The 10,922-nt window shown below is 45.6% G+C and overlaps 1 protein-coding gene across 2 annotated transcripts in view; it reads left to right on the forward strand.

Annotated features, from left to right (window-relative positions):
- LOC106592114 (high affinity cAMP-specific and IBMX-insensitive 3',5'-cyclic phosphodiesterase 8A) overlaps positions 1 to 10,922 on the forward strand; it is a 395,948-nt gene that overhangs the window by 359,793 nt on the left and 25,233 nt on the right. For both annotated transcript variants that reach the window (XM_045689647.1, XM_045689648.1), the window contains exons 6-13: positions 1,437 to 1,525; positions 4,081 to 4,159; positions 5,541 to 5,681; positions 7,018 to 7,106; positions 7,405 to 7,456; positions 7,577 to 7,613; positions 9,416 to 9,493; positions 10,093 to 10,163. In XM_045689647.1, the coding sequence (XP_045545603.1) occupies positions 1,437 to 1,525; positions 4,081 to 4,159; positions 5,541 to 5,681; positions 7,018 to 7,106; positions 7,405 to 7,456; positions 7,577 to 7,613; positions 9,416 to 9,493; positions 10,093 to 10,163 (636 nt within the window). The remainder of the gene's footprint in view (positions 1 to 1,436; positions 1,526 to 4,080; positions 4,160 to 5,540; positions 5,682 to 7,017; positions 7,107 to 7,404; positions 7,457 to 7,576; positions 7,614 to 9,415; positions 9,494 to 10,092; positions 10,164 to 10,922) is intronic.

Genomic DNA, 10,922 nt, shown 5'->3' on the forward strand with positions numbered 1-10,922 from the left:
CGTCTCAGACCTGATGGTGAATAAGACAAGCCTACTGCAGGGTACTTTGTGTTCTGTGTCGTCTCAGACCTGATGGTGAATAAGACAAGCCTACTGCAGGGTACTTTGTGTTCTGTGTCGTCTCAGACCTGATGGTGAATAAGACAAGCCTACTGCAGGGTACTTTGTGTTCTGTGTCGTCTCAGACCTGATGGTGAATAAGACAAGCCTACTGCAGGGTACTTTGTGTTCTGTGTCCTCTCAGACCTGATGGTGAATAAGACAAGCCTACTGCAGGGCACTTTGTGTTCTGTGTCCTCTCAGACCTAATGGTGAATAAGACAAGCCTACTGCAGGGTACTTTGTGTTCTGTGTCCTCTCAGACCTGATGGTGAATACATTGGACTACTCATGAGAAGGACCTAAAGACAAATATGACAACGTCTGAGGGGTTTTGAGTTTGTCACTAATGACATAGCTAAGGAATTACAGTACACTATGTCACTGACATGACAGAAAGTGGTTGGCAGTATGTCATTATGACGTCTTCTCAACAACATGATGCCCGCTTGGATGAAATGTCTTTGTTTAACATCAAAACACCTACTCTAAGACAGCGTGTCTACTGTACATTAATGAGTAGGTGTAAGTCACTCCTAACCACTGATACTGGCTCAGATTATTCTCAGTCACCCAAAAATGGCTATAGTTAGGATTGGGAGGTATTGTAATCTGACCCGAGATCTGTGGTTAAGATTTAAGGGTCACTTCTAGATGAAACGTGTGTAAGTAAACAAAGACACATAAACCCATGTTCAGGTTGGGTGATCCCTGTAACCCCTGATCCTAGTAGAGATACACTGTGTGTGTTCTAAATGCCTGGTCTATAGTAGTGCACTATATAGAGAATAGGGCTCTGGTCTATAGTAGTGCACTATATAGGGAATAGGGCTCTGGTCTATAGTAGTGCACTATATAGGGAATAGGGCTCTGGTCTATTACATTTACATTTTACATTTTAGTCATTTAGCAGACGCTCTTATCCAGAGCGACTTACAGTAGTGAATACATACATTTCATTTCATGCATTTTTTAAAATATTTTTTTTGTAATGGTCCCCCGTGGGAATCGAACCCACAACCCTGGCGTAGCGCACATCATGCTGGCGTTGCAAACACCATGCTCTACCAACTGAGCCACAGGGAAGGCCTATAGTAGTACCACTATATAGGGAATAGGGCTCTGGTCTATAGTGGTACCACTATATAGGGAATAGGGTCCTGGTCTATAGTAGTGCACGATGAAGGGACTAGGGTGACATTTTTGAAGCAGCTTGTATTAACCCCTGACCTTTGACACAGCACCCTATTCCCTATGGGCCCTGGTCAAAAAGTAGTGCACTATTAGGATGCAGACGGATAAACACTGTGTTTAACCTCTGACCTCTAACTCTATAGAGATATGTGGAGAACGCTAACATGATGGCCTGTTACAATGAGCTGCTGCAGCTGGAGCATGGAGAAGTTCTGGCACAGTTCAAACTGAGGTGAGACACACACACACAAACACACAATCACACACACACACAATCACATACACACACGTGCAGAAATAAGGGCACAGTTCAAACTGAGGTGAATATTTAAGGCATAGTTTGGGATTTTGGCAATGAGGCCCTTTATCGACTTCCCCAGAGTCAGATTAACTCGCGGATACCATTTTTATGTTGCTGCGAGCAGTTTGGCAGAAGTTGCTAACTATGGGAACAGTCTATGGGAACAGCTAGCATTGCCAAAATCCCCAACTATCCATTTACCAGCTAAGGGCTGGGGAGGCAGAGGAGCCTGACAGACAACTACATAGGTCATGGTAAACAGTTAGTTTCAGCCTTAGTTCTTCAAGGGAACACAGTGAGACAGTTCACATAATATGCAAGCATCTCATCTATCTGAGCGGTGTCTCACCAAGCATCTCTTCTATCTGAGCGGTGTCTCACCAAGCATCTCATCTATCTGAGCGGTGTCTCACCAAGCATCTCATCTATCTGAGCAGTGTCTCACCAAGTATCTCATCTATCTGAGCGGTGTCTCACCAAGCATCTCATCTATCTGAGCGGTGTCTCACCAAGCATCTCATCTATCTGAGTGGTGTCTCACCAAGCATCTCATCTGTCTGAGCGGTGTCTCACCAAGCATCTCATCTATCTGAGCGGTGTCTCACCAAGCATCTCATCTATCTGAGCGGTGGCTCACCAAGCATCTCATCTATCTGAGCGGTGTCTCACCAAGCATCTCATCTATCTGAGCTGTGTCTCACCAAGCATCTCATCTATCTGAGCGGTGTCTCACCAAGTATCTCATCTATCTGAGCGGTGTCTCACCAAGTATCTCATCTATCTGAGCGGTGTCTCACCAAGAATCTCCTCTATCTGAGCTGTGTCTCACCAAGCATCTCATCTATCTGAGCTGTGTCTCACCAAGCATCTCATCTATCTGAGCTGTGTCTCACCAAGTATATCATCTATCTGAGCGTTGTCTCACCAAGCATCTCATCTATCTGAGCGGTGTCTCACCAAGCATCTCATCTATCTGAGCGGTGTCTCACCAAGCATCTCATCTATCTGAGCGGTGTCTCACCAAGTATCTCATCTATCTGAGCGGTGTCTCACCAAGCATCTCTTCTATCTGAGCGGTGTCTCACCAAGCATCTCATCTATCTGAGCTGAGTCTCACCAAGCATCTCATCTATCTGAGCGGTGTCTCACCAAGTATCTCATCTATCTGAGCGGTGTCTCACCAAGCATCTCTTCTATCTGAGCGGTGTCTCACCAAGCATCTCATCTATCTGAGCTGTGTCTCACCAAGCATCTCATCTATCTGAGCGGTGTCTCACCAAGTAACTCCTCTATCTGAGCGGTGTCTCACCAACTCCTCTATCTGAGCGGTGTCTCACCAAGCATCTCATCTATCTGAGCGGTGTCTCACCAAGTAACTCCTCTATCTGAGCGGTGTCTCACCAAGTGTCCAAAGTATAACCAGCTCATAGAGACGATACATATCCGTAGCTGTGTTGTGTGATGTATTGTTGTCTCTACCTTCTTCCCCTTTGTGCTGTTGTCTGTTAGCCCAGTAATGTTTGTACCATGTTTTGTGCTGCTGCCATGTTATGTTGCTACCATGTTGTTATGTTGCGTTGCTACCATGCTGTGTTGTCATGTGTTGCTGCCTTGCTATGTCATTGTCTTAGGTGTCTCTGTATGTAGTGTTGTGTTGTCTCTTGTTGTGATGTGTGTTTTGTCCTATATTTATATTGTATTTATTTTTAATTTTTAATCCCAGGCCTTTGCCTTTTGGTAGGCTGTCATTGTAAATAAGAATTTGTTCTTAACTGACTTGCCTAGTTAAATAAAGGTTAAATAAAAAATACAAATAAATACATCCACTCAATGCTTCCCCCAAATCCTGTAATGATGGTGGAGTGTGATTAAAAATGAGAGATAAAAAGTAGAATGTTCTTTCTACAGCTATGTACTGTACACATATCTACATTTAGCTCCTGTTCTACATTCAGAGGTGCATTTCAACTATCTCCCTCCCTCCCTATCTCTCTTCCTACCTCCCTCCCTATCTCTCCCTCCCTCGTGCCCTCTCCCCTACTCTCGCTCGCTTGCTCGCTCGCTCGCCCTCCCTCCCTCCCTCCCTCCCTCCCTCCTCCCTCCCTCCCTCCCTCCCTCCCTCCCTCCTCGCCCTCTCCCTCCCTCCCTCCCCATCTCCCTCCTCGCCCCCTCCCTCCCTCCCTCTCCCCCTCTCCCTCCCTCCCTCCCTCCCTCCTCCCTCCTCCTCCTCGCCCTCTCCTCCCCTCCCTCCCTCCCTCCCTCCCGCCCCCATCTCCCCTCCCTCCCTCCTCCCTCCCTCTCCCCTCTCCCTCTCCCTCCCTCCCCATCTCCCTCCTCGCCCTCTCCCCCTCCCTCCCCCATCTCCCTCCCTCCCTCCCTCTCCCCTCTCCGTCTCCCCCTCCCTCCCTCCCTCCCTCCCTCCCTCCCCCATCTCCCTCCTCACCCTCTCCATTCTTGCTCTCCCTCCCCCTCCTTCTCTTTCCTAGGGCGTGTAATGCTATCTTCACAGCATTAGAGCAGAGTCAGGAGGCCATAGAGATCACCAATGAGGATCAAGTCATTCAGGTGGGTTTTTGACACACAGTTTCCATTAGTTTTACTAAAGAATGGTCTGTTGTTTATTCTCAACCAAACAGTCTACAGATGGAAGCACTAAGGCAGGGGTGGCGAAACCTTTTGGCTCCAGGGCCACATTGGTATTTTCAATTTGCAGGGCCAGAAAAAGGGCAGCTACAGACACAGTTACAGACACGGTTATAGACACGGCAACAGACACGGTTACAGACACGGCAACATACACAGTTACAGACACGGTCACAGACACAGCTACAGACACCGCTAGAGACACAGCTACAGGCACAGCAACAGACATCACCACAGCTACAGGCACAGCAACAGACACAGCAGCAGACACAGCAGCATACATCACCACAGCTACAGGCACAGCAACAGACACAGCAGCAGACACAGCAGCATACATCACCACAGCTAGAGACATGGCTACAGACACAGCAACAGGCACAGCTACAGACACAGCAACAGACACAGCAACATACATCACCACAGCTAGAGACACGGCTACAGACACAGCTACAGACAGAGACACAGCTAGAGACAGAGACACAGCTACAGACAGAGACACAGCTAGAGACAGAGATGAGAGTTACCAATGTGTTAATGGTACTACTGATTACGCTAGCTGAGCTAAGCTAACCTCACAGAACTGTGCGATGCTGTTGTGAAGAGCTATGCTAGCTGAGCTAAGCTAACCTCACAGGACTGTGCAATGCTGTTGTGAAGAGCTATGCTAGCTGAGCTAAGCTAACCTCACAGGACTGTGCGATGCTGTTGTGAAGAGCTATGCTAGCTGAGCTAAGCTAACCTCACAGGACTGTGTGATGCTGTTGTGAAAAGCTATGCTAGCTGAGCTAAGCTAACCTCACAGGACTGTGTGATGCTGTTGTGAAGAGCTATGCTAGCTGAGCTAAGCTAACCTCACAGGACTGTGTGTGATGCTGTTGTGAAAAGCTATGCTAGCTGAGCTAAGCTAACCTCACAGGACTGTGTGATGCTGTTGTGAAGAGCTATGCTAGCTGAGCTAAGCTAACCTCACAGGACTGTGTGATGCTGTTGTGAAGAGCTATGCTAGCTGAGCTAAGCTAACCTCACAGGACTGTGTGATGCTGTTGTGAAGAGCTATGCTAGCTGAGCTAATCTAACCTCACAGGACTGTGTGTGATGCTGTTGTGAAGGGCTATGCTAGCTGAGCTAAGCTAAACGCACAGGACTGGGTGTGGTAATAGTGTTGTTGTTAGACTCGCAGGAAATCTCTAATGATGCCTGATTCTCAGTATGATGTATCTCTCCCTCCCCCCGTCTCCCCCCTCGTCTCTCCCCATCTCCCCCTCGGCTCTCCCCATCTCCCCCTCGGCTCTCTCCTCTACAGTATGTGAACCCTGCCTACGAGAGCATCATGGGTTACCAGCAAGGTGAACTAATAGGGAAGGAAATAATAGAAGTGCCTAAAAGTGAAAAGAATAAGCCTGATCTCCTTGAAACGATAAACTCCTGCATACGGAAAGGAAAGGTGAGTGTGTATCTGTTTATTTCCAGCCCTATAACAGCACTATGATATCAGGTGTGTGTTGACCCCATCAGCTCGGCCAGAAAGCCTTTTTCATGCAGTGAGATGAGACACTGGATGCTGGCTGGGTTTGTGGTGTGAGTACAGAGACAGAGAAGGTCACAGGCAGACAGAGGAACAGTAGGAAACTGCCTTTTAAACCTCAGACACCACACCAGGGGTGTCTCACATGAAACAACCTGACTGGACGCCATTTTGGTTCTCTCCTGCCCTATAAAGCGTTGAGTTATTCTTTGATATGCCTCAGGATGACCCCGGTGTTGGGGTGATCATCTCTAGAACTCTGGATTTACTTCTCCATTATAACATATTATAGACTACAGCCTTTGGTTTATTGGTCCTGTGTGATTCAGTTGGTAAGAGCGTGCCGCCAGTAACGTCAACGTTGTTGGTTCAATTCCCGTGAGGATCACATAAGGCTGCAAAGAGAAGGGTATATTACTGGAAAGTTTACCAGTAAACTACCAGAATTTCGTGGATTTTATGTAATCTATCACAAGACATCTAGTGGCCCTTTGGGGTACTTCAGATTATCACAGGTGTCTGTAATTATCTTTGGCCCGCTGTGTGAATTTATCATATGTAAAATAAATGAAATAATGAAATAATATGGTTTTAAAATATACAAATAAATAGAATGACAAAGCTGTAAAACATTATTATTTTACACACTTTTATTTATTTGTCTATTTCAACATGTATTTGTTGACACTGTGTTGGTGTCAAACTGGTGGCAGTTGTGAAGATAGTCAATAGTTGGAAGAGTTTCAGAGTTCATTTAAAATAAAGCCATTGTTGATGACATTTCTTTTCTCCATTAATTACACTATTTTCTCTTGGTTTTCTCTATGGTCAATCAGGTAGAAAGTCATGGACAATATAGACACAGATATAAAGAGTTATATAATACACAAATAAATTGTTTAAAGTTATTCCAGTATAAATTACCAAAGCTCCGATAGATTGCCATAGATTTTCTGTTAATTACAAAAATTTCGGAAGATTCCGGTAACTTTGGTAAATTTACCAGTAGCTTTTCTACCCTAGATACACATATCTAAAATGTATGCGCTCACTGCATTGTGGCTCTGGTGAGAGTCTGTTAAGTAGTATATTATTATATGAAGTGAATTGTCTCTCTCCTGCCTTCATTATTCATCTGTTTCTTCCTCTCTCTCTCTCTCTCTCTCTCTCTCTCTCTCTCTCGCTCTCTCTCTCTCTCTCTCTCTCCTGCCTTCATTATTCATCTGTTTCTTCCTTTCTCTCTCTCTCCTCCCAGGAGTGGCAGGGGATTTATTATGCCAAAAAGAAGAACGGGGACAGTGTGCAACAAAATGTGAAGATCACACCTGTGATCGGACAGGGAGGGTGAGTACTGTTCACATCATATGTCTCAATAAAATACAGTGGAGGGTGAGTACTGTTCACATCATATGTCTCAATAAAATACAGTGGAGGGTGAGTACTGTTCACATCATATGTCTCAATAAAATACAGTGGAGGGTGAGGGCTGTTCAAATGATGTGTCTCAATAAATGACAGTATAACTATTTATTTATGTGGGAAATGATTTGATGGTGGTCAAATGGTTAAAGATTTTCTTGGCACAATATATTTTGGTAATCTATCATCAGTGTATTCATAATGTTAATCTTTTGTTCAACAGTAAAATCAGACACTACGTGTCTATCCACAGGCCTTTACATGATCACAATAAGGTAAGAGGCTGATTCCTCAACACAACAGATAATACAGGATGAAGAGTTCTTTCTTTTGTCACCTGATTATGTTCTGTTCCCTGTCTCTCTGTCTGTCCCTCGCTTTTCTCTCCCCTCTAGACATCCAGTGAACGGGTGCAGGCAGAGTCTCAGACAGGTACTTACTCTCTCCCTTTCTCTCTCTCTCTCCGTCTCTCTCTCTCTCTCTACACTCCCTGCCTCCCACTCTCTCTCTCTCTCTCTCTGTCTGTCTGTCTGTCTGTCTGTCTGTCTGTCTGTCTGTCTGTCTGTCTGTCTGTCTGTCTGTCTGTCTGTCTGTCTGTCTGTCTGTCTGTCTGTCTGTCTGTCTGTCTCTCTCTCTCTCTACACTCCCTGCCTCCCTCTCGCTCTCTCTACACTCCCTGTCTCCCGCTCTCTCTGTCTCTCTCTCTCTGTCTCTCTCTCTCTGTCTCTCTCTCTCTACACTCCCTGCCTCCCGCTCTCTCTCTCTCTACACTCCATGCCTCCCGCTCTCTCTGTCTCTCTCTCTCTCTACACTCCATGCCTCCCGCTCTCTCTGTCTCTCTCTCTCCCTCTCTCCACTCCATGCCTCCCACTCTCTCTGTCTCTCTCTCTCTCTCTACACTCCCTGCCTCCTGCTCTCTCTCATGTTTTACTACAATGCATACAAGCTAAAGTTGAGGAAGAGTAATGCAATATTATCTAATGCATGTTTAGACGGTGGCTAACAGTTACTGATGTTATCCTTGAAAAAGCGTGGGAGTAGAAATTGCCACTGACACAGGGTCAGCTGTTTGTTCATCCCTATAATGGTTAAGGTTAAGATTGGTATAAGTGTAACCTGATCCTAGATCAGTGGTAAGGGGAAACCTCTACCCTAACCAGATCCTAGATCAGTGGTAAGGGGAAACCTCTACCCTAACCTGATCCTAGATCAGTGGTAAGGGGAAACCTCTACCCTAACCTGATCCTAGATCAGTGGTAAGGGGAAACCTCTACCCTAACCTGATCCTAGATCAGTGGTAAGGGGAAACCTCTACCCCTAACCTGATCCTAGATCAGTGGTAAGGGGAAACCTCTACCCTAACCTGATCCTAGATCAGTGGTAAGGGGAAACCTCTACCCTAACCTGATCCTAGATCAGTGGTAAGGGGAAACCTCTACCCTAACCTGATCCTAGATCAGTGGTAAGGGGAATCCTCTACCCTAACCTTAGGGAATCCTCTACCCTAACCTTGTAGTATTACAGGGTTAGGGTAGAGGGTATATGTGTTATTTTCCTGCCAGTTGGCTGGTTGTCATGTGTGTCAGATGTGCTCCTCTCCCATGACAACCACTCAAGTAACTAGAAGGTTGACCTGTGTGTGTGTTTTGGTTTTACATCCCTTGTGGGGTCAGAAGTCTTCACAAGGAAGTAAAAACAAGGACAATTCGGACGACTGGGACATTTTTCCAGTCCCCACTAAGAAAAAGGGTATTTTAGGCTTAGTGGTTAGGTTTAGGGTTTAAATTAGGTATTAGGTTTAGGGTTAGGAGTTAGGTTTAGGGTTTAAATTAGGTATTAGGGTTAGGAGTTAGGTTAAGGGTTTAAATTAGGTATTAGGTTTAGGGTTAGGGGTTAGGTTTAGGGTTAGGAGTTAGATTTAGGAGTTAGGTTTAGGGTTAGGAGTTAGGTTTAGGGTTAGGAGTTAGGGTTAGGGTTAGGAGTTAGGTGTAGGGTAAGGAGTTAGGTTTAGGGTTAGGGAAAATAGGATTTTGAATGGGAATCAATTGTTTGGTCCCAACAAGGATAATATAACAAACGTGTGTGTGTGTGTGTGTGTGTGTGTGTGTGTGTGTGTGTGTGTGTGTGTGTGTGTGTGTGTGTGTGTGTGTGTGTGTGTGTGTGTGTGTTGTGTGTGTGTGTGTGTGTGTGTGTGTGTGTGTGTGTGTGTGTGTGTGTGTGTGTGTGTTCTCTAGACATCCAGTCCAGTAAGCATAAGGACCGGAGGAAAGGCTCGTTGGACGTCAGATCGACTACGTCTCGAGGGAGCGATGGTGAGAGGACTGGGACAGAGAGAGAGACTATGGAACTATTCTAGAGAACAGCATTACAAATCAACTGGATTAACATGATCAATATTATTCTACTTGTTTATTGGACACATCTTTGGAGATGCATACTGATCATGACATGTTGACTAGTGAGGAACAAGCTAGTGTCGTGGTGTCTACGGGGAAGCCTTCCTCTCCTCGTCTTCCTCTCCTCGACTTCCTCTCCTCTCCTCGTCTTCCTCTCCTCGTCTCTCATCGCCTCTCCTCGTCTTCCTCTCCTCATCTTCCTCTCCTCGCCTTCCTCTCCTCGTCTCTCCTCATCTTCCTCTCCTCGCCTCTCATCGTCTCTCCTCGTCTTCCTCTCCTCGTCTCTCATCGCCTTCCTCGTCTTCCTCTCCTCACCTCTCCTCGTCTTCCTCTCCTCGTCTCTCATCGCCTCTCCTCGTCTTCCTCTCCTCACCTCTCCTCGTCTTCCTCTCCTCGTCTCTCCTAATTTCCTCTTTTAGTCACTTTGTAGACCTCATTTAATGCAGGCTGGTTCCCATTAGTAGGTCAGTTGAGTATAAGCTTCGTGGTGGTTGAGTTTGTCCTCATGTTTACAGGCAGTTCCCAGAGAAGACACTCCTCCATGGCCAGAATCCACTCCATGACCATCGAAGCTCCAATCACCAAGGTGCGTACGTTTCATACAATGACTTACACAACTCTGTCATTTACTATATAGTCATTTCATATGATATCTGTGGTACTTTAAGTTCTGTCACATGATAAATCCTTATACCCAAGGTTCTGTCACATGACCACTCCTAATCCCCAAGGTTCTGTCACATGACCACTCCTAGTCCACAAGGTTCTGTCACATGACCACTCCTAGTCCTCAAGGTTCTGTCACATGACCACTCCTAGTCCTCAATGTTCTGTCTGTGTGTGTGTAAACTGTACACAGCTGCATCAAGTTAGTTCAAGCAGTTCCTACCATTGTCCCACCTCTCCTCAGCCTCTGTAGTAGAAACAAGTTAAATAAATGTGTTATAAAGAGTTCAGTAACTTCTACCTCTGCTACTTTATCATTCCGGTTTTATTGTGTTGCCTCTTTCTCTCTATCTAACCATGATATCTTTCTTTCTCTCTCTCAAACCATGATATCTTTCTCTCTATCTAACCATGATATCTTTCTTTCTCTCTAACCATGATATCTTTCTTTCTCTCTCTCTAACCATGATATCTTTCTTTCTCTATCTAACCATGATATCTTTCTCTCTATCTAACCGTGATATCTTCCTTTCTGTAACGGTTGTCGTCGGGAATGGAGGACCAAAACGCAGCAGGAATGTGGATGCTCATCTTGTATTTATTTTAAATCATAAAGCAAACACCAAAATAACAAAATGAAGAACGCACGAACAACAAAACAGTCTTGTCAGGCTCACAG

This window comes from Salmo salar, chromosome ssa11 (genome assembly GCF_905237065.1).
Source record: "Salmo salar chromosome ssa11, Ssal_v3.1, whole genome shotgun sequence".
NCBI classification, from domain to species: Eukaryota; Metazoa; Chordata; class Actinopteri; order Salmoniformes; family Salmonidae; genus Salmo; species Salmo salar.